The following is a 23,062-nucleotide window of genomic DNA, read 5'->3' as shown; positions in this document are numbered from 1 at the left end:
AAGGTTACATGGAGGATTTAGCTGATTTCCATTTTGCTGTTGAATTGACTGAGTTTTTGCAGACGGGGACGGCTTTCCAGCTCCAAAGGTCAAATAATGTTCTTCGGAAAGTCAGACTCACTTTTCACTCTTTCGACGAATTCAAACATACGTGACACACAGGGTCAGAGTATGGAAGCAAAAGGTCAAAGATCACTCTAAAGTTAGTGTTCCTATTAATCAAACAAGACTTCAAGCTACAGCCATGCTAGCACCTCTGTGAGGCTGTAATCAGGCACAGCAGTGCTCCTGCATGCTTCACCACATCACCACACTAACATCGCTAATGGTTATTTAATGAAGTGCACTTATATACCGCTTTTCTACCGTAATGGACAAAGTGCTTCATAATTGGCCTCTAATTCATCCATTCACTAACATACTCACATCTATTAGGATGGAGCTGCCAAACAAAGCAACTGGCTTTCCATCTAATGCAACTCAGCGTCAGAAGTTTATCTCTTCAAATGTTTGTTTTCTAACTTTTAAACCAAAGCCTCAAAAAGCTCACAAAGACAACATGCTGATGTGTGACAGGTTTAATGTTCCTTTATATCCATGTCTTACCTCTTAGTTTAGCATGTTTCTATGCTAACGCCTGGCCAACACTAAAAAAAAAATGTTAAATCTTAAAACAGATTTTTTAAATTTATTTTTGAAGCCCTACTCCATAACTCTCTAAAAATTTCAGTCAAACATTTCCTAGACATGGTGCTATATAAACATTTGTTAGCCAGTGCCGGATGGTGCATTGATCTCCAGGAGGCTGCTAACACGCGCTTTCTAACAGTTGGACAGGGATGCTAGCTTGAGGCTACCACATTTTGAAAAATGACATTAATTGGCTTTCAGAATTAGCATTGTGATTACTGTAATTTTGACAGAGGAAATTATCTATTTTACATCAACACCATCTGCACTGACACTGCAGTATGTTTCCTAAACTCTGTGGAGAGATACATTTAACTCAATAACTGCATATTATTTTCATGCCCTTTTAACATAGTACATGTATATTAGCTTATATTTGAAACTCATTTTAAAAGATCTAATTCAGTGAGGGTCTGTCATCAGCAGCTGACTCTGTTAACTGTAGTTCAAGCAGAAGCACTGAGAGAATTGGAAAACCACTGGACCACAGCGGTGGACCAACCCATTGATTAAGCAATCAGTTGTGTTTTCATAGGCCTCCTACGCCTGCTGAACTTTCACATACTTGCATTATACAAATGTCAAAGTTGCAAACAGCAACACAACACAAATAGAAGATCTTTCTGGGACAAATGTGATTAATTTGAGGGAGTAAATGGGTCAGTGATTGCAAAGTCATATTGGCATTGGTCCCTAAATAGCTTGACTCTAACCAGCCACATGAAAGATATGAGCAGCGTTTGGATACTTTGCCAAGTGCAACAATCCACTTGTTATCTGGTCTGGAGCTGGGTGTTAAAGGGCTACAGTGTGGCTGGAGTCCGGCCCAGCTCTCCACAATATCAAGGTTAAGTTGACGTCCTTGCAACCAGATTGCAAAGGCTTCGTGTCTGCTGTTGCTCGGCAGAATGTGGGCCAAATGTAAGTAATAATGTGGGTCAGCGAGGAGCTTCACTAATTAGCTCCTGGTTGTCTGCTTGATTTCACCACAGACTCTGTGTCTGCGACAGATGTCAGCTGTCCTGTGTGAACGCCACCTCAACGCAGCAACAGCCGGCTTCACACTCGGTTACAAATCTTCACGCTTGGCAGATACTCAAGACTTGTTTATGATTCAAACTGGCATTCTTCCAGTCACAGGCCTTGTTCTGAAACTGCTGCCAAGGTGAAAAGGAAGACGGTCAAAAGTATCAAGTTCAAGTTAGGAGACAATCTCAACCATCTACGGGGGCGGCGTTTCACAAGAAAACATCTCAGTGATGGAGGGCGAGCAAGGTTCATAATGTCATTATTGAATGTTTTTAAAGTATAAGAACATTAGATATTGGATAGGACAAATGGAAAAGCTTGGAAATTTGCAATCAGTTCTGCTAACTGTTCAGAAGAACAGTCACACAGCTGCTATTGGGCTGGCTCTTGTTGTTTTTGCTGTTGGCAGATGTTGCTGCAGTTGACAACTTTAGACTGAAGGAGTTTGGTTAAGGCTATTAATGATATTTTTCTCGTGGCAGGTATTCAGCGACAGTAGTGGGAGTTTTGGTTTTGGTAGCTTTGGTTATTATCCTTGACTGTATGAAACATGGACGTAATCTTAGTGATGTCACCCATTGGTTTCCCACCCTCACTTTTAGAGCCATTCACAGTCAGGCTTCAGAATATTTGTCAGAACTTATCTACTTGTATTCACCACCCTGTTCGCTGAGGTCCGACACCCTACACCTGCTGTCCGTCCCTCAGACTAATATAATGACTCGTGGTGATCGTGCGTTTGAAACCATGGCTCATTACGATCTTCCGACTCGTTGATGTTCAGACAGGCCTATGGGTAATCATGTCTTCCCATTGATCTATGTTTTACTGTGCCAGTCGTTGTTCCTGGTCATAGCAGGATTTTATCATGTCGGTTCAGGAAGTACTCGTTTGTTGCTGTTTCTATTATATGTATGTTATATTTTGTGGATGTAAAGCACTTTGTGACCTTCGTCTGTGAAAAGTGCCATATAAATAAACTTCGCTTACGTACTTACTCTCTCAAGTGGAGCATTGAAGCCAGATAATGGTGGTCTCCACCTTGAAAATGTGACTCAACCTAACTTTCAGTCGACATAGAAACAGGCAAAGAACTGGGGATGAGGCGGGCCTTAAGCTTCCTGACAAACGACTGCAATGTTCATGACCGTCAGTCAGCAAAATCAACAAAAAAACAAAGTTCCTTATAGGAGCTTTAAGTTCAAGCCTAACTTCAATTTAAATGGCTTCTAAGGAAAATGTGTGTCTTCATTTTGTAGTCCTTAAATTTAAGTGGTAGCTAGAGAGAATAGGGAATGGCATCCTGGAAAGGAGGTCCGCAGGTCTGAATTGAACCTTGGAGGCTAAAGTCTCCATACATGGGGGAAGATTTAAACACTAGGCCATCAGCGCCCTGATCAATACTTCTGTTATATAAACCTCCATCTCTGGATTCAAACACCTGGTGGAAGTATTTGGTGGATATGATTGCTTCAGGCATGTATTTACCTCGTTTTCACTTTCAGTTTCTTAAACCAAACACATCTCAAACATAACTGTAACGCCTTTCTCCTGTCAACCTGTCATTCTCCGGCATTCAGCCTGTTGGTGCTGCCACAGCGGGGTGGAGGAAGTTGAAGTGTTTATTCAGCTCGGATAGCATGGCTTCCTGCTTGCCTTTTAATTACTCTGCACTCAGAAAGCCTCAGACTGATGTGAGGAGGAGCAGCAGGCTCGATTGGATGCAGCGTCACAAAACACATCACGGACGGATACTCCTGACTTGTTAAAGGCTGCAGATCAATCCGAACCCCTTCCTGCCACTCGCCTCAACTCTCTTTTCCTCTCCGCTCAGCCAGACACTCTCTTTGTTTACCACTATTTCAACTCCTCTGTCGACCACTCGGTTTCTCTGGGTGGCTTTTGTGTCTGAACTCTCTCCTCTCTTGTCTCGCTCCGTCAAAGCCCTCTTCATCTGTTCCTGTTCTTTTTTAGCTCCTGTCTATGGCCTGCCTGTTTGTACATTTGTCTGTCCTTGGAAAGCACTTGGATTTTGAAAAGTGCTCTTCAGCTATCAGAAAAGCAACATTTACAACTTCTGAGGTATTTTTTTAATGTTCCCTTGATTTGGACACAAAACATTTGTTCATGTTAGAAAAACCACGAGGCTGCATTCAAATATCAACATTTTAAAACATGTATGCCTTCAAAATAAGACCTCCAGTGAAAACATGAGTCATTTAATAGAAATCATTCATTCTCTTAAGAGTACTGATTAAAGGTCACATATTCTAAAAACATATCTGTGAAGTTCCTTGTTCTAAATCCACTCTGATCCTGTATTTGATCATGCCTATAAACCCCTCTATTTCAGCCCTGCTCAGAACAGGCCGTTTCTGTGTCTGTACCTTTAAATATGTAAATGAGCTGTGTCTGACCACGCCCCCTCTCTGGAAGGGCTTGGGTGTCTCGGGCTTTCTCGCTCCATGTCCTATTGTGTACGGTGAGAAGGCAGACTCAGAGGGCAGAACAAACACCTAGCTGTGGGAGTGTCACCCACCTGGGGGAGGGGCTACTGCCCTTTGTGATGTCATGAATGGAAAATCTCCAAACGGCCTGTTTGAGCACACATTTTCTGAAAAGTGGAGCAGGAAAAATACGGAGAGGATGGACTTTTCTCCCAGTGTTAGTGTTATTTTTACATCACTTGTCGAAAACTGGATCAAAACAACACTCCTGTTTGCTGCTTTTCTCCCCTCGGGGACTGTGTGTGAAATTCACACTATTACACTTAATTAGGGTCATAATACCACAAGTGCCCCAACAGATTAACCTGCTAATGCGTCAGTGCTATATTTACAAGCTGGGTCACACACACACACACACACACACACCCCTCCTCCAGTGTATTCGACTGTTTAGCTTACGATTAACGACTAACAACTTAAAGAAACAGTAATGGGGGAAATAAAGTCCATTTTCCTGAAGTAAAGCAGATACAACGGATCCTCTCCCTCCAACCCGTTACATAAGACTCTTAGAAGACAAAGACGTACCCTTGAAGTCTGAAACAAATGCTAATGTGCACAGCAACACGCAGGTTTGACCCACACTAAGTAACTGTTACTGCAGAACACCCACTCCCACAGTTGGTAAATAAGCGGTCTTACCAGAAAGTAGAGGTTGGAAACATGTTATCAAACTCAAATGTAGTGGGAATCTAAAAAAGCCTTCATATAAGAAAGGACAGATGCAATGTCACCTGAAATACATGTTTTCAGTCTCTGCAGGTTGCTCACATAAAGAAGTGACAGAAATAATGAAAAAGCAAAGAGAGATGTTCCAGCCTTGACTTCCTCCTCAGGTGGATTTGATTGTCTGAGTCTTGGTTCCGGTGGGTTATTGTTGTCCGAGCTCAATCGTTACAGCATCGACATGTTTGAACTACTCGATGCATTCGTACCTTTGATTTCAGCTTTCAGACTGTTCACCCTGTTTGTGTGGAGAAAGTTATCCCAGGACTGACAAGGGTAAATAAAAGTGGATGTTGCGATGTAACTTTAGCTGGGCCTCAGCGACAGTAACTCCATTCTCAACTCGCTGCTTCTCTGTTTACTGAAAGGTCGCAACTGTCAGGGGAGTTAGCGACGGTCCGGTGGCACAAAACAGCAGGTCAGAGCTCAGCGAGGATAGACAGGATATAACACATTTGTTCACTCTACCTGCAGTGCACACCTGTCTCTCAGGGTCCCTCCACCTGAGTGCAGTCTGAACTCAGGGAGGAGGCGGAGGAGGAGGAGGAGGGTAACATAGAGGAGCCATTTAGGAGGGGCTGGGGCACAACCTGGGCAGCGATGTGGTGAGGAGATTTTGATCCCCGTCTTTACTGGTTTTCCTCGGGCATGTCAAGATTTCAGTTTTGGCTGGAGATCAGGGAGAGTCCTATATTTGGTCTTTTTGTTTTCTCAAGGTTATCTTTTCTTCTTCTTTAGGGGGAGGTGCCGAGAACAACGACCCATGATGTGGTTGGCTCGGCACCTTCCCATCTTGGGGTCTACAGCCCCTTTATTCTTTCATTTGTTTCTTATTTATTTTTGATTAATTTGGGGTGAGTATATTTACATTGAATAAAGCTCACTGTTAAATTTTAAATATGTGGCGGCCTCTGTGTTCTGGTCTCCATGCTTTGAGCCTTCAGGTGATTATTTAGGTTTAGGAGGCCGTAACAACATTCAAACAACAGAGTCGTCCCTGTGAGCAAACCCACCATGAGTCAGCCATGAAGTAACCCAAGTCTTACACAATGAGAATTAGACCCAGAAGAATGTATTAACGCTGTTTACAGTAATGCTTAAATCTAATGAAACATGTTTGTTTGGCTGTTTGGTGCTGTAGTTTTCTTATTAACATGAATAATCAGCACGTCTCTGTGTGGAGATGTCTGCAGTCGAGCTTTAGAAGAGTTTGAGTACAGAAAAGTTTCAACCATTAAAAAAATGTTAATGGAGTTATTTAATGGTCTGTATCAGGCTTTTATAATCAAGGACTACTTTCTTACAGAGAATCACCAACGAGCACACACACAAAGCAATTTATCCTCAATAAACGACCAAGACATGCACCAAAGACAGAAAATGTGTTTTTAACTGTTGCCTTAATTTGTCTTTTATAGTTTCTCTTGTCCATTTCTGTTTCTCAAGAATATGCTAAATCTCAGCCTCCAGTAGAAGAAGACACACGTTGAATAACAGCATGAACATGTAAAGCGCATCATGTGGCATCACAGCGGATGAATTAACCGACTTTTATAGGTGTATTGATTGTGAGTCATGGCACAGGTTCCTGCTTTAAGAGATGAAAAACATTTTTGCGGAAAAGTGTGAAAAGTTTTGATTAAACAGATGAAGTGATGTGCGATGGGTACTGCAGTACAAATCCAAAACATTAGAGAGAGCTGTCTCCCCCCGCCCCCTCCTCCTTAGAGTCGATGCTCACCCAGGTTGCCATGTGGTGGACTCTGAAGCTTCAGTGTTTAGCCAGCTCTGCATCGGTCTGTAAACCTTTCTGCGTTCTAACCTCTCTCCATTTTTCAAAAAACATCTCCAACATTGATCCTAGTTTGAGCACGTTTCTGCTCGTGGAGTTTATTAGAAACATGCAGAGGCTTTTTAGGTACAATCACTTCTATCTGAACCACTTCTCTTGCCCGCTTCCATCGCTGCAACACCTGTTGACCTGATAACTGCTCTCATATCTGGCAAACTGAGGGGCGTCCAAAACGGCCATGTGGGGGGTGTCTTAAAACCACCTACCTTCTCTGGTCCAAACAAATCCAGAGCATTCAGGACCAGAATCTAAAGTTAGAAGGAGGACATACTGGCTGCTGCATTGTTGTCAGAGAAGCCAGCACTTCAACAGAGCATGTTTCCTTAATGATCATATAGTAAGATCACTTTATCATTTCACTCAGTAGATATCTCACATATTTTTCCTTTCTCCGCTTCACGTTTAATCTCTCTTTCCCATAATCCTCCAACTTTCTCTGTACCTCTCTTTTCTTTGTCTGACTTTAACTAACATCTTTCTTTGCACATGATTCTCATATGTCCATCTTTCTTTTCTCCTAGCCAAGCCCAAGAACTCCGCCAAAGTTGTGACCGTCCAGGCTGGCTCCAAGTCGGTGGTGGTGGCCCAGTGCGAGGCAGCAGACGGCAAGCCAGCAGCCACCATCAAGTGGTTGGGGTCAGTCGGAGGCAACCACTCAACCACCACCGCAAACGGGCCAGACGGCACGGTGACGGTGCGCAGCGAGTACCGGCTGGTTCCAACGCCTGCAGACAACGGCAGAGATGTGGTGTGCATGGTGGAGCAGAGGACGCAGGAGCAGCCGTGGGTTAACACCGTCAAGCTGTCTGTCGAATGTAAGGAAGACACTAAATCTTACGTTTGTGTTCACACATTAACGTTTTAGGCAGGTGTCTTGGGTTCATAACAAAATACAAATAACTTCGCTCTATCCGAAGGAACCAACATGAGACACATGTCAGAGCCTTTGAGTTTGTATTTTGGCAGTCACCTGCAGACTGTCACCCGAAATATATAGACACAGGACAGATTGCCAAATGTGAGAAATAATATTTACTGTGATCGTTTGCAGCACTTTCTCAGTCACAGACAAACTGAGACAAACTTTAAGGAGATCTTAAAAAGTCGGCTTCACAAAATGTTGGAAAGTTTTTCTTCTAAGACTTTTGCCCCTTTGGAGTGTAAAAAAATCAAGACGGCACATTTATAGTCACACATTTGCATCCGCACGCTGCGTTCGCCCAAATCTTTTAAATTCCCTTCTAATCTACACGGGATCAAAATCTTAGACGGGTGCAGGAGGGTTTTTAACAGAGATTTAGAGAACGAGACGGCATCAGCTCGTCTGCGTGACCTCACAGCGCTTCCCGCCAAGAAGGAACAGATTGTTTTTGTTCGGCGTCGTTTCAGAGTCTGCAGTTTATATACTCGAGGTCTTTAATGAAATTTATACACAGTTCAGAAAGTCAAAGATTTAGAAGAGTGAATGCAAAATAGAGCCCTCAGGAAAATCTGTGAGCTGGAGACTGTACACACAATCCAATAAAGCAAACACACATAATCAAAGCACCTGAACAAACAACCAGGAAGAGAAGCTGTCTGCAGCGAGAGTGCTGCTGAATATGTTCTGAGGTAACAGCTGACTGGGAATCTGATTTGAAGTTTAACGATGTGCAGTGACCTCAAGGAGCTCGCAGTTATAATGTCTGGGTCAAAACAGGAGTCGTGATTTAAGCGTCTTTAACATACAGCTGATAGAAATGGTCAAACGAGCAAGGCCACAAAGCGTAAAGCTACAGCATGAGACGAAGCGGGAGTGGAGAGGTGCAAGCGTGTGTGTGTGTGTGTGTGTGTGTGTGTGTGTGTGTGTGTGTGTGTGGATCAGAGAATGAAAGGGATGTCAGGTTGGGCAGATTAAAGAAGTTAGAACTGCCAACTAAAATAAATTGGAGAACACAGCACAAATTATAAACACACAAACCTAATGTGGAAATTGAACCTGACCTCAAATAACTAGGACCCCCCCCCCCCCCCCCCACACACACACACACACACACACCTACATCCCCCCCGCACCACCACTCCAACTCCGCCGCCCTCTGCTTTCTGTGGGAAGTAGCGATGTCAGGTATTCTATCCTTGGTCTCAAACCGTATTGTTTATCCCACAGATGGAGGTATCAGTGCACACACATTTCCTCACTGTGCCTCCTTGTCATTGTGTGTGTGTGTGTGTGTGTGTGTGTGTGTGTGTGTGTGTGTGTGTGTGTGTGTTTGTGTGTGTGTAGCTGAGTGATGGTGTGAGGGATCATGTTTCCTGTCTGCTGTGTAACTCACGTCACTTTTATAGGTCAGCACTCTCTAGGAGGAAACATGGATCACACCACACACACACACTTGCCCTGGTGTCCTGCTGCTTCACTGCCTTCACACACACTCCTCTCTTCACACTCCTCCATCTCTCTCTCTCTCTCTCTCTCTCTCTCTCTCTCTCTCTTTCTTACATAGCAGAGGCGAAGGGAAAACGCGCTAAGCTTCTCTGTTGTGTTTTAACTTTTTACACCCTTTAACATAAGACTCTTACAGAAGTGATATCAGGAGGAAAAGCTCTTTAAGGTAGCGAGCTTTTCTTTACCACATGTTTGACATTTTTTACTCCAGCTTACACATACCAGTATACACACACCAGTACACACAAATCAGTATACACACACCAGTTTACACACAGGGTTTACCATCACATTTTCCCACCGCTTGATAAAAAAAAAAAAAGGTAAAGATTCATGCTGAAAGCCTGATGTCACTGTGTTGACCATTAATCCTCTAACTCTATTTTACACTGCGCTGCACACGGCCGCTTTATGTGTCAAAACAATCTCATATACTGGGACTTAACAGGAACCTATGACCCGTTGCACCAGCGGTGTTTAAGTTCTGTTTTAAGTTCAGTTCACACCAAACACTCAATGAAAAGTGTGTTTGTGACTGAAGTTGTCTCAATGTTTTGTGACAACACGGAGACAAAAGCGAGTAGAGTGTAACATCTAGGGGCGTGTCAAGACTTTCTTTTTACTTTGGTGCCAACTTATTCAGAGGTAGAACTTGTGTGCACGCATACACGATTGGATTTTATTTATTATCCCTTTCTATGTCAACTACTTACTTTCAAGAAACAAAAATGGAAACATATCAATCTTCTTAGCTTATATTTTTAAAGACTCAGAAAGAGGATGTTTGTCCAAAGCTTGGACTGTAAATATTAAAAGATGAAGCCTGAGTGACGTCAGCCGTCTGTTCCTGCAGGGCGCTCTGGAGGCTCATCAGCAGCAGCCGCCATGTTGGAAATCCTGTCTCATCCTAACTTTCAGTCAACCTGACGACAGGCTGAGAGCTGGAGCTGAGGCGGGTTTTAAGCCTCCTGACAAACCGTTACGTTGCGCCCACCTGTCAATCATGTCAGCTTGGCTTCTAACTATGGATAACACGTATCGTTCAAAAAATCAAAACAAAGCCGTTTAAAAAAAAAAATCACCCCCCGTACAGTTTGTGCCCATGATGACAATAACTAATCAGACCTGTTTGTTTTTTTGTATCAGGCTGTAAACATGTTAATTTATGATTTAAAAATGGCTTATTTTGGCTGTGGTGTGTATGTGACTTCTGCTGTTCCTGGAGGAAGCCTCTAGTGGACACTCGATGAACTGCAGGATTTTTTTACTTCTGCATTGGCTTCATTTTTCAACACACACAAAACACAAACTCCCGCAAACTTATCCATATTTTTTTTTTGTGTGTATTTGTTCCTATCTTATGAAATAGATTTTCAAAGTATGTATTTACAATGTAAAGTACTAACAAAATAAAACATGCTGCAGCCTGTCCTGTCTCTGAGGGAAATAGCCAGTCAAGGTTTAGCAGTCATGGTGGCCAGATTCACAGCGGCCCATGCCAGCCTTCTGGACAGGCCAACGACCAAACAAACCACCATGTTGTTGCAGGGATGGCGGTAGGAAAAATAATATTATTGCTGCCAAGCTGAGGTGGTAAAAGAATCCCATTTGTTTTTATGAAATAAACAAACTGATTATTCTGATGAGGTTGGACTTGACTGATATTCCCCGTTTGTATCCAGGAAGAGTCGCTGAGTACACAGGTTGAATGAGAGACATGACCACATCACGCAGGTCAAAGGTCATCAGAACACAGAAGTTTAATAATAATAACAGTCTTTCTGTAATATTTGTATCAATCTGACCTAAAAAATCCGACTAGATTAAACTTTTGTTGCATGGAGAAAGTGTGTCGGTGTTTCTCTTCCATTGATTAATATGTAAGCAAACCTAATGAAAGGTTCTTCTTTCAACACAAGTCAAAGTTACAAGGCTGAGGGCAGAAAGGACAGAAGAAGAGTAAAGTAGAAATCTCAGGAGCCTTTCACTAAGAAACATCCAATTACCAAACGTCTAGAGTGAGCCACTAACGACAGGTGGCAGTGAAAGATTACAGCGTCCGAAAACAGATAACACTATCTGCAGCTTTCACTTATTCACTCTGGGATTCTGGGTCATTTTGGAGGAATTCGTTGGTTCCATTTTAAATTAAACCACTGCCAAAATGAGGTGCGGAGGTATTCAAAAGAAAAATGTTACAGTTGATTTTAACCACCCGCTGTCTTCTTTATGATAGCGTTGAGTCACCGTGCTCAGGGGCAGCGTACAATTTAGAGACACCAAAGTGCAAAAGGGCTCCAAAAGTTCACTGCAAAAAAGTTAAAAGCTTTTTAAATATCCTGTGGCTCCCGTGTTTCTGTGTTTAAAAAGATGAACGACGCCAGAACTAAAACCAAAAAGACTCTAGTGTAGGTGTTTGTAACATTTCCTCTTCAATGACCGCCTTCTGTACCGTCTTATGGCATCAAATATTAAAAAGAAACTTCTCAGAGAAAAGATGAACATAAAATGTCCTGATAACTATCATGATGAATCTGGGATTGAGGGGGCGGGGTTTATGACCTGTACTGCAGCCTATCAGCAGGGGGAGCTCTAAATCTTTGGTTTTCATCTGTCTGTTATTCATGCAGTTTATTGTTAGCAGCAACTCGGCTCTCCGCTCACGTTAACGTCTTGCAGAGAGGGGTGGACAGGTTCAGATTTTAAACATTAGCTTCTAGTTTGTTTCTAGCGGCTTGGCTAGTTTTTGGCTCATTATTCCATAAGTGTTTGTTGTTTTTAAGATTTTTAACAAAAGAAAAATATTTTGCAGACGTTAATGTCCCATTAAACTGAGCAGGTCATTATAGCCAGAAGAAAAAGGAATTTAAAATCTTTGTCTCTACAACACCTTTCAGCTGTTTTGTAAAGGGGCATGCTAGCTTAGCAGCAACTAGCATCCGTTCTTATTGAAGGTAGTTTTACCTTGAACCTTTCTCAAGAACATTTTATCGCCCAGCGTCACCGCACAGTTAGCTAGCCAGGTCATTAGCCAACATGTTATTCTTTCCAGTGTTCAAACCTAAAACTTAGTTTATTGATTACACTTTAAAAACATCGTCTCCCTTTTCCCTCTTTCAGACCCCCCCTCGGTATCCATCGAGGGCTACGACAACAACTGGTACGTCGGCCGCTCAGACGCTGCACTCCTCTGCCTGGCCAGCGCCAACCCTGAGCCCACCACCGTCACCTGGACCGCGTAAGTGTCAAACGGCGTCCGTCTGTGGCGCCGCTCCCTCTCCCTCCACCTCAGCGGAGAGTGACATAGTTTCTAATTGCTGCCATAATCACGACAGAATATGCAGAACAGTCCCGCCTCTTTCATGATCATTTCTTAGTCATTTTTTTGATAAAGCACAAATGCTCTTAACATCTCATCTTGATGGGCAGATGGCGTGCTGAGCTGTGTGTGGCGTGCTGGATGAATACTGAGCAGGGAGACAGAGCGGCTGCTCACATGTCTGGGATTTTTCTCACATTAATGTTGTCTTTGAATATCGCAGTTACAGTTTATTTTTTCCATTCTTCATCTCTCCCCTCTGTGTTTCTTTTCACATTCTCTTGTCCCTCTTTTTCATCAATTTCGCTTTTTCATTTCCTTTTGCCTCCCTTCTTTATTCTAATATCTCAAAACGGATTGTCCCCTCACTGCTTTTTCCTTCGTTTTTTGTCTCCTTTCATTTGCTCCCTCTCCCCTTTCTTTCATCATTTGTCGCTTTTCTCTCTTTTTCTTTTTCTCTCTCCATCACCCAATTCTCCATTTTTCATTTCTCACTTTGTTTTCATCTTACCAAATCTCTTCCTCATCTTCGTCTTCCTTCATTTCCCTCCCCTCCAGGGCTTCCGGTTCTCTGCCCGACACGGTGATGGTGGAAGGAAACAAGCTGACTGTGAGGAAGGTCGACGACGCCGTCAACACGACTTTCATCTGCGAGGCCAAGAACAAGCACGGGGCAAGCAGACACCAGGTCACCACCATCGTCATAGGTAAGTCCATCAAACCAATCCTCATGGACTATATAAAAGTGGACGTAGCCTTTTTTTGGTTTTTAGAACTGAAGCCAAGGCAGATGTGCTTAGCTTAGCTTTACTGATCGTAAAGCAAGTCTAGAAACGGGTTACTTTTTAAGAGCTCATGCAGGATCTGTTTTTGGATATGGCTTCCTTTGATTGACAAGTTGCCATGGCAACCTGTAACTTGTGCAGAAAGGTAGCATCATGTATCCAACCCTCTTGTCCAAATAAGGACGGTTACGGTTTTAAAAAACAAAATGCTTAACTCAAGGCTTCAAAACAGGAGTTTAAGAACCAATGGTGGCTGTAATGTTGGATACGTCCACTTCTGTTATACAGTCTACGATATAAACAGAGAGAAACGCATCACACACACCTACACACACACACACACACACACACCGGTACATGTGTGAAAGTGTAAACATGAAGCACACAATGTAGTGCTGCAAAGATGCATGTTTATTCACCTGCAAATGTGATGAACACAAAGATTACATCTGACAACGTCCGTCAAATGCAACATGACAGTTCTATCAAACAGCATGTAATCACAGTTACACAGACACACAGACACACACACACACACACACACACACACACACACACACACACACACACACCAAACACACACCAAACACAAACACAAACAGATTTGCACCAGTTAGCAGCTAATACACACTCAAATAGACATTAGCATGTACACACAGGCCATACATTCCTCCTCAAACATGCAGACACACTTGCACACATGCATGCACATGAACATAAATCTCTCTCTACACACACACTCACACAGACACACACACACACACACACACACAAGCGCACGCACATGCTGGGATCAGGGCTGATCTGAGAGCTGCAGGGAAGCTGTCTCTCTCAATCTTCACATTGGATTGTTTTCATGGTTTTCCTCCTCGCTTGCCGGCTTTCTACAAGGCGCTGCAGAGGCTTTTGATTGACCCTTTCCCCACAGCGGGGCCAAATTGCAGGACAACGAGGGCCAACTCGAAAACCTTTATAACTTCAGATCGAAACCACTCTCTTTAAACCTCACTCTCTACAATCACGCTGCGGCCGAGGAAACTGTTGCACCGCTGGACGTAAATTAAATGTGAATTGTGTTTTATGAGTGTGAGAGCAGGCCCTCGTTACAGCGTTTTGGCCCCGCGGCGGTGATGGTGGCGGTGTTGGGATTGTTGGAGGGTTTCTAAATTCTTCCACGCGGTTCAGGTTGGTGTGAGCCAGTTTGCCCAGGTTTGTTTTTCTTTCCCTTTCCTTCTTGTTTTTTCACCTTCTCCCCTCTTTGCATCCACTAATTTCTCTTAACTAACCGCTCCTCTGCATGAGTGCTCTGTCTCCTTTTAAGTTTCCTCTCTCACTTTTATATTTGAATCTCTCCTTTCCTTCTGAAAGAGTCTGCATGCCCTCTCGATCTCTCTGCTGGGTCTTGACTTTTTGACGTTTGCTCGTCCGGTGATTCGGCTGCAGCTGCCACGGTGTTTGGTCAGCGTTCATCATTATTTCTCCTGCCCTCTGACACTTTTGCACTTTGATCGGACACAAACAAACGCCTGCACTCACAAAGCACACACATACAAACACAGGAACGTGTCGGCATGCTGTAAGGCCTCACTGCACATCAACAAACCAGCCTCAAAACCAGCGCACTTGTCTCTTCATAATATCACCATGTTTGTGTACTTTCCTTCCTTCTTCTATGAATCTTTTTTTTTGAGGAATCACTTTGAATAAGAACCATGTAAAGCGTTGCAACAAAAACAAAAACAAATGCAAAAACTTCCCCTCTTTTGCCAAAAAGCTACATTTAGAAAATCCGTGGGAAATCAGAGCAGGAGATTTGAATCGTCTCCTCTGAGAACAAAGACTCTTTGTAGCCGGGCGGATGTGTGGGAGGTTCAGAAGTGGCTAAGCTGCTACTGTTCTTACTGTGAGCACTGCATTGTGATTGATTTAAAGTATCGGGGACGGTTTCTCTTTTCTAACCGCACACACATGTAAGCTTAACGCTCAGAAATCCTTCACAGACGCATGTAAAAACCTCTCACTCACATTTACGCACAAATGTTTCATCTCTTCCGAGTACCTGAGATCAAGCCCGGGCTTTGTGATTCATCCTCCTCCGTGTCAAATGTGTCCTTGTGTTTTTTCGCTGTTTGCTTGTGTTCCACTGCACTTAAATAACAAGAAGGGTGTGAGATAACAGAGTGACTTAATCCGTCACTTCAACACGTGTACTTTTAGAAGCCGGGTGCCAGAGTTTGGCGTGAAGCCGGCTGGCGAGGTGTGGGCTGACGAAGCGCTTCGCTGAATGAACGAGCAAACACAGCAGCTTGTTTTTTGTTTGATGCTTTCGCCAACCCTCTCTTCCAAAGTGACTTCCTGTGAGTACATATAGAGTCGATGCATCACTCAAGGACACGGTTTAACTTTGCCATTGTAGGAATCGTACTTTGACCCACTGGCCTTATTGTCTGAGTATTCTTTAGAGCAGTAGAGTCTTATCTACCTAACTTCTAGGGACGGGCATTTTCAGCACTTTTAATATTTGAGTATACTCTCATCACCTCATGAACAAATACTGTAATACTGCTATGTTTCTCCGCAGTGTGCCACCGTTCACAGACTGCATGTCTCTGAGACGGCGGTCGTTGGATTCTAGTTCTTGATGAAGTGATGGTAACATGACTCCGCTGTCCACGAGTCTGTAGTGACAGACACTTTGTCAACACTTTGTAAATCAGCCCACAATTCTGCTGCTCTTTTCTTCAAAAGTCTTTTCCACTCTCTTCTGCTGTCGTTCGCCGTGATGGTGGCTTGTTCTCTCGCTTGATAAACGGCGTCAGAGTCAGAAGCCTTTTTTCCTTCCACAGAACTTAAATGAAGCGTTTCTCCAGTAAACATTTTCTTAACTAGCAACGAGTCGTTTTCTCTGCTCCGGTGTCATGACAACAACAGGTGCTAACAGGGCTAGCATGTGATGAAACGCAACACGCCCCTTTAGTCCCTCTCTGCTGGTTTCTCATTGTGCTGTAAGTGCATGTGGTTAAGCATCAAACTAGTACTAAACTATGTAAACGCCACATGTCTTGCACTGACTGCACTTTACCGTCAGAGTCCTTCGTGACGTTTCTTTTCCAGGTCACGTCTGAAATGGTGCATGTGTAGCAACGTGTTTTTTTTCCTGCAGTTGTCTCCATTAGATCTGAAAAGAGACGGAACATGTAGGGGAAGAGACGCACCAAATGGTTGCAGGAGGGAGTCAAACCAGCAACAAGTGAGTCAGGGACTGTAGCCTGTGTGTAGGTGATGCATGCTCTACCTACTGAGGTAAACCAGTAACCCATTGGTCAGTGAATTTTGTTGACTAACCTCTGCGTTTTGCATTTCTGTTGCACAGCTGCTTCAAAATGGAGAATTCCCAGTTCTGAGAGAGTACCTGGAGCTGCACACAGTTTAAACATGCTCCAATCTCAGCAGGGCAGCACTGTGCATACATTTAGACAATCAGTAGGGGAAGGAAACCATTGAGGGTTGGTCCCAGCGGACCCTTCTACTGTGCAGGGTGACAGTATCAAGGGTCAAGGTGACGTTATGCTGTGATGTTGCAGTCATAGTGCTGATTATCATGGTGAGGTATGTACAGTTAAATCATGCCGAACCAAGTCCAGCTGGCATTCTAGTCTTCCTCCTCTTCATGGAATATAACTTTAAGGTTCCCTGACACAAAAAGAGCTCAGGGTCTCACTGGAACACAGTCAAACCAACATGTCTTTGAATCACAGTGATCCTTGCTTTTGTTCGGCAGACGTCTGAAGAAAAACCATGACAAGTAAACCTTTTGCCACTGACTTCAGTGATACAAGTTAGTTCCAGTTCTCTCAGTGTGAGATCTTAACTGTCAGGCGCTGGAGGCCCCCGACTCTCAATAATGTAACCGTTAATAGCGCGGCACTTTGTGTACACCGGGCCCCCGACACACCCCGCTAATTTCCCCGCTGGGAAGCGTTGACGGCTTCTCTCTGTTCTGCTAAATGGTAGATGAAAGCACCGAGCTGTCTGGCTTTTTCTGCTGCCGTCATGTGTGAGGATTCCCACCCCGTCAGCCTCCTCTGAGGACCCGACAGAGAGGAGGAGGAGGAGGAGGAGATGTGAGGATGCATGTGGAGAGGGGGTGAGGCACAAGAGACTGAAAAAGAGGAAGAACGTTTGGACGGGGAGGAGTGGAGAGTGAGAGATCTGCTGACTTAATGGTTCAAGAGATTTATCTAGTTATATGGTAACAACATGGCAACTACAAATGTGTGTTATGCTAGGATACAACATGATAGGATACCATTGAGGAAATGTATCTTCATCTCATGTGCCGCACACATTAGCTGCCTGCATATCAGCTGAAAATAATTATGTCAGAAAACAAAACAAACACATGTTGGGGTAAATATTATCAAGGAAATAAGACCCACGGCTTCTTCCTCAGGAGCTTTCAAACCGATGAGAGGGAAATGTGTACATCGCCCTCTCAACCATCACACACACACACAAACATTCTGCAACCCCAACCCTCAAATCCAATCCGTTCTGATGCACATGATGCCAGATATGCATGGCTTGCTCGGTTGCCTCAGTTGCCAGCTGGATCTTCCCAGATAGAGAGAGAGAGAGAGAGAGGAGGGATGTTGGCAGAAAAAAAAACGATTGGAGCAGAGGATGGGTGGGGATGTGAGGTGGGATGGGCAGCAGAAAAAAAAACAAAAAAAAAAACAGATTGCAGCAGGGCAGAAAAACTGAGATGAAGGAGAGAGTTTGGGGGTGGAGACGGCAGCGATGCGATGGAGAGGTACGAGCGGAGCTATCAGCAGGAGGACGAAAGTCCTCTAAAAACTCTGATGACTTCTGGTCCAGTTTGAAAGAGTAGACCGGCAGGAGGCTGTGACCCCTCCGTCCTCCACCCCTCCGCCATATCACTCCGTCCTCCAACCCCCATACATCTCGTCCTTTTCATGGGGAGTCCAGCTGGCACAGGGCTGGGGGCTGTTGTTGCTATTCAAACACACACACACACACACACACACACACACACACACACACACACTCGTAAACAGAGTCACATCTGAGGGGACCGGTGGAGAAGTATTTCCTGGATAGCCTGCGGCGGACGAGATAGCTGTCCACTGGAAAGACACACACGCGCATAAAAACGCACACACACACACACACACACACACACACACACACAGCGTTTCACACATGCACACTAACATAAATTGGTGCGCGCAGCTCTGTGCATAAAATAATCAGATGATCAGCCTTGGGGAAACGCTGGCTCTGACTCTGTTGGACATAAACCTCTGTAACCTCTGCACGGCTTAATGAAACACACTTACAGTCGGCAGATACACAACAGGCCGGCCTGAGTGATCGTGGAATAATTGTAACAGTAATGTATATCTTATAGCATCCTTCAGTCATTACATTTTGAGAAACGAGAGGAGATTGTGCTGATCCATGTTTGAGATGTTGGATATCCAAACTAAACCATGGCATAGATGCACAGTTGTTGTTGTAATCCCCTGACGTGGTTTCCTGCTGCTCTGAGCGAGACGAGAGGAGACTGTTTCCTCTTGTCCGTCATTTCTGTGAATCTGTTCACCAGAATGTTTCAAAATGACAAAAAGACACCGATGAGAACTTCCCTGTGTCAGTTTTTTTACAGTGCACTCCTGTAGACCTCGTTGATTTGGGTGCAGTGCTGAGTTTTTGCTCTAGTTCTGGTTTATAAAGCCTGGTATGCTACAGGAGCCTCGTCTCTGCAGCTCTTCAGGGCTTCCTGCATACAGTCTGATGTGGAGCTACAGTAACAGACAGGAAATGGCCTCCTGTTTAGACTACCAGTCCAATCCCATCTAATCTTTGAGTCTTGATCGAGCTGATTTAGTTTCCTCTCGTTTGCGCCCCCAGGCCACAGAAACGCAGCATCTGATTGACCCAAATGTTTGAAAATAGAGCAACATGCCCTTTTTTCCGCTGAACATCCTGTTAGTGTGGACGATGAGTTTGTGCTTATTCTTGGCTCAATTTTAACGGATCTCCTCTCGAATTGCTGCCAAAAATACAACACAGCAGATGCTTATCTTAAAACAAAAAAAAAACATGCATTAACAAAAGTAGTCAAATCCACGGAGAGGGAAAACTCTGCTGGTTTCCGACGAGTGAATCGTTTGGTTTATTTATTCTGGAGAGGGATTTTCTCACAGGATCAATTAGCGGTGTAATAATTGTTTGTACAAATAATTTGGCAAACTATGGAAGCCTTGTGGTTTCTCTGTTGTAAGTTTATGGATCCGAGTGTCTTTGACTCGCCTGCTGCTCGCTGTGATTTATCAAAGCAGGAGGTAAGTGGACTCGGTTTCCAGCGAAACAGCTAAAACAAACAGTGCTGTCAAAGCTTCGCTTTTAACAGACCATAGACTGTATCGTATAACATGGACGTAGCCTCTGTGATGTCACCCAGTAGTGTCTGAAGTAGCGTTTTGAAGCCCAATGATGCTATCCCCATGAAACTTTCAATCTAGGAGGTGAAGGGGTGGAGCTGAGGTGGGCCTATAGCCTCATTGCAAACGGCTACAACGCACCCAATTCTGCACATCTATGCATAACTCTTAGGCTAAATAAAATCCAGATGGATGCTTACTCCCCTGTACAGTTTTTTTTAACAATAAATAAATAATCTATAGAGACCAAAACTGTCTTTAAACCAGGCTGCAAACACGTTTATTTCTGCTGTAAAAATTGACATTTTAATATTAAACCCAATGAGGATCCTTGGCTTTTGCAGCCGGCCTCAAGTGGACACTCAAGGAACTGCAGGTTTATTGCACTCTTGCAAAATAACCTTCATTATTTGAGTGTTTCTGCTTGTCGGGGTGCGTCAGGGAATGAACATACCAGTCGTGTCTTGACTGTGTCCGTTAAAGACGGATTTGAGGTGAGACTGAACATGTGGAGAGATGGTAAAACATTTGAATACCAATCAGACTGTTGTATATTTTCTATGTATATATTTAATATGTAATGTTAAAGAGTATTGACGACCCAACCTTCTGAGTAACAGAACTTTAATTATTGCTCGTGTAACAGGTATTCACATGCCGTTTTATTTCAGTACGTTAACAACGTAACTTCATCGTACTTTAGTATCGCGTCATGTTTTAACGACAGGCGCCTTCACAATCGCCTCTTACATCACAATAACTTCATTAAAGATGAAAGAGATTGCAGGTTTTCTCAGCAGGCAACAAAGAGAAACGAAGAAAATAAAGTCAATGTGTGAGAAAAGATGAAGTTTAGCTGTTGAGCGTTAAATAGTTTGAATGATAACAAAAGTCATTTCCATCCTGCTGAAATCCTTTTTAATTATTGGCACTCTCTCTGCACATCACCACTGATCTCCTATCAGTTATTCTGTCAGCTCGGGTGAACATAAACCTCGGAGAGTGACTCATCGTGATGAGATTCTCTTCCACGGCGAAGTGATTTAGGAAGTTTATCCCCCTTAAATGAAAAACCAGGATCCTTGGAGGGAGCTCTTTCTTGTGTTCAGAAAAACATTTCTCTCTGACAATCCAAAACAAAGCTGCGGAAATCTGATGGAAACTTCCAGAAATGAGAGAAAAAGCTTTGTCGTTTCCCCCTCGGTGGGAGTGTTTGGGGCCACGGCCGTGCGGGGGTAACGTCTGTCAGAGAGATAAGCGCTGAGGAGAGCGCCTCCCGGCCACGGCTTATCACACACTCAGACCTGCAGGGAATACACACACACAAACACACACTCATTTACACGGGGAGGAAGTGTGCGAAGCTTTCCACATAGAGAGATTTGAGGTGGGGGAGGTTTATATCTCACCTCTATATCGACGTTTCCCCGGGAGCCGTAACTTCAGCCTGGTTCTCTATCTGTCTCGCAGCAGGTTGACCAACAGTCAACAGATTACCGCCGCCGGTGCTCAGAGAGAACGCTGCCCGTACAAAAACATTTCCATTACTGCATTACTGCTTCTGGGTCATGATTAGACGAATCTAAACAGAGTGTGACCTGTGGGACTCAAAGGGAACAGTGGTGGAAACAATCACCTGGTCTTTTACTGACCTCACAGACTTGAACACCAGCTGCATTATGGGTAAAATATCAGGTGTGTTTGGTCGACAGCAACTTATTTTTAGGCATGTCAGTCATTCAGGCAGCATCATGCAGTACCTTGATTATTGTCCACTGTTTTAATATCTCAACACAATATGACATTAAAAACAACAAGGGGGTCTTTTACCTTAAAAAACAAAGAAAATCTCTAAAAAAAAAAAAATACTGGATTAGTAAAACACTGGTGAAAACAGGTGGCTACTTCTTCCCAAGCGGTAACCTCCATTGTTGAAAAAATGAAGCGCAATGAAGTGTAAAATCCTGCAGTTCACCGAGTGTCCACTAGAGACTGGCTGCAGGATCCCAGTAAGTCACATACACACTCATTCAAAAAAGCCGTTTTTACAGCAGAGATTCACATGTGCAAAAAACGATAGTGATCTGATTAGTTGTTGTCCTCACAGGCACACACTGTACGGACTCGGTGTGTAGTGTTTGTGTGTTTGGCATTTGAGTGCGTTACATGATCTACTTCATGCTGCTCGAGTTCTCTGTCATTCACTTCAAGACATCAGCAGGACGAGAATAGAAGAAGCAGGGTTGTATGAAGGGGAGAAGGAAGGCACCAGTTGTTGAAAGGTCAGGGGGTCCAGTCCAACATCAGCCTGTGTGAGTGAACCTGCAGCTGTGAGTCTGCTCCTAAATGGCTCCATTAAATCAGTGCTGGGGGGGGGACCGACATTTCTGAATGAATTTGGTAGTTTTCAGTAACTGCTGATGTAACCTGTTTGGATGTTAAAGATAATGTTTTGTTAAAAGCTGTGCAGCATTGTGATGAGCAGTAAATCTCTACGCAGACAACATACATGCCAAGTTTTGTGCTCACTGACATCTTGTCGTTCTTGTTGCAGAAATGTTTTCAGACTGATTTGTCTGTACGAGAAAAAAGTTTGACTCCGGTCTCACACTGAATCTCTTAAGGGCGAGTTCACACCCAGTTTGTTTGCTCTGGTCTGAATCATGGAGCAATTTGTTCCATTGTTGCATTTTGACCTCAAGTTTGTTCTGTGTTCACATGAGGACATTTACAAGAGGACCAAAATCTGTGATGAGGCGCTCAGAAAGAATATGTTGATGTTCTGGAGTTGCTGAAGTTTCCTTATAGAGCCCACGTTAATCCTCCTGAACCAGGACCTCATCCACCAAAACTGTTCAGACCGAAGATCCCTCAGGTCTGCCTGTGGTCTCTAACGTCTTCAGACATGATGAATGGAGAGGGCCCACTGTGATGGCTTCCTGCATTTGGGTCGGATTGAAGTCCCATTCTTGCTCCAAAGGAACGGCACCAGTCCAGAACAAAGCGGACTGGGACCCAACTTTTTGAGCGGTCTCAGTACGGTTGTTTGGTCCTCATCAGGGTGCCATTGACTGCTTTCACATCAGCGCAAACAAGCTGCTGAAAATGATCGAAGAGATGCTGACACACCACCATTGTTTTTGTTTTAGAGAGGACGAGACGGTTTTCTGATGATTCGTGTCATTCAAGGTTTGATTTTTTTTGGGGGGCAGAAAAATGGTCACACCTTGCACGTTAAAACTAAGAACGTAATCCAGGA

The 23,062-nt window shown here is 43.8% G+C and overlaps 1 protein-coding gene across 2 annotated transcripts in view; it reads left to right on the top strand.

The window, feature by feature from the left end:
- Window positions 1-23,062, top strand: part of pvrl2l (PVR cell adhesion molecule related 2 like) — a 309,284-nt gene that overhangs the window by 141,260 nt on the left and 144,962 nt on the right. For both annotated transcript variants that reach the window (XM_061058984.1, XM_061058983.1), the window contains exons 4-6: window positions 7,326-7,619; window positions 12,353-12,470; window positions 13,110-13,258. In XM_061058984.1, the coding sequence (XP_060914967.1) occupies window positions 7,326-7,619; window positions 12,353-12,470; window positions 13,110-13,258 (561 nt within the window). The remainder of the gene's footprint in view (window positions 1-7,325; window positions 7,620-12,352; window positions 12,471-13,109; window positions 13,259-23,062) is intronic.

Source organism: Labrus mixtus, chromosome 16, assembly GCF_963584025.1.
Source record: "Labrus mixtus chromosome 16, fLabMix1.1, whole genome shotgun sequence".
Taxonomy (NCBI): Eukaryota; Metazoa; Chordata; class Actinopteri; order Labriformes; family Labridae; genus Labrus; species Labrus mixtus.
Note: the sequence above shows the minus strand (reverse complement) of the source record. Positions and strands in the feature narration are given on the sequence as shown.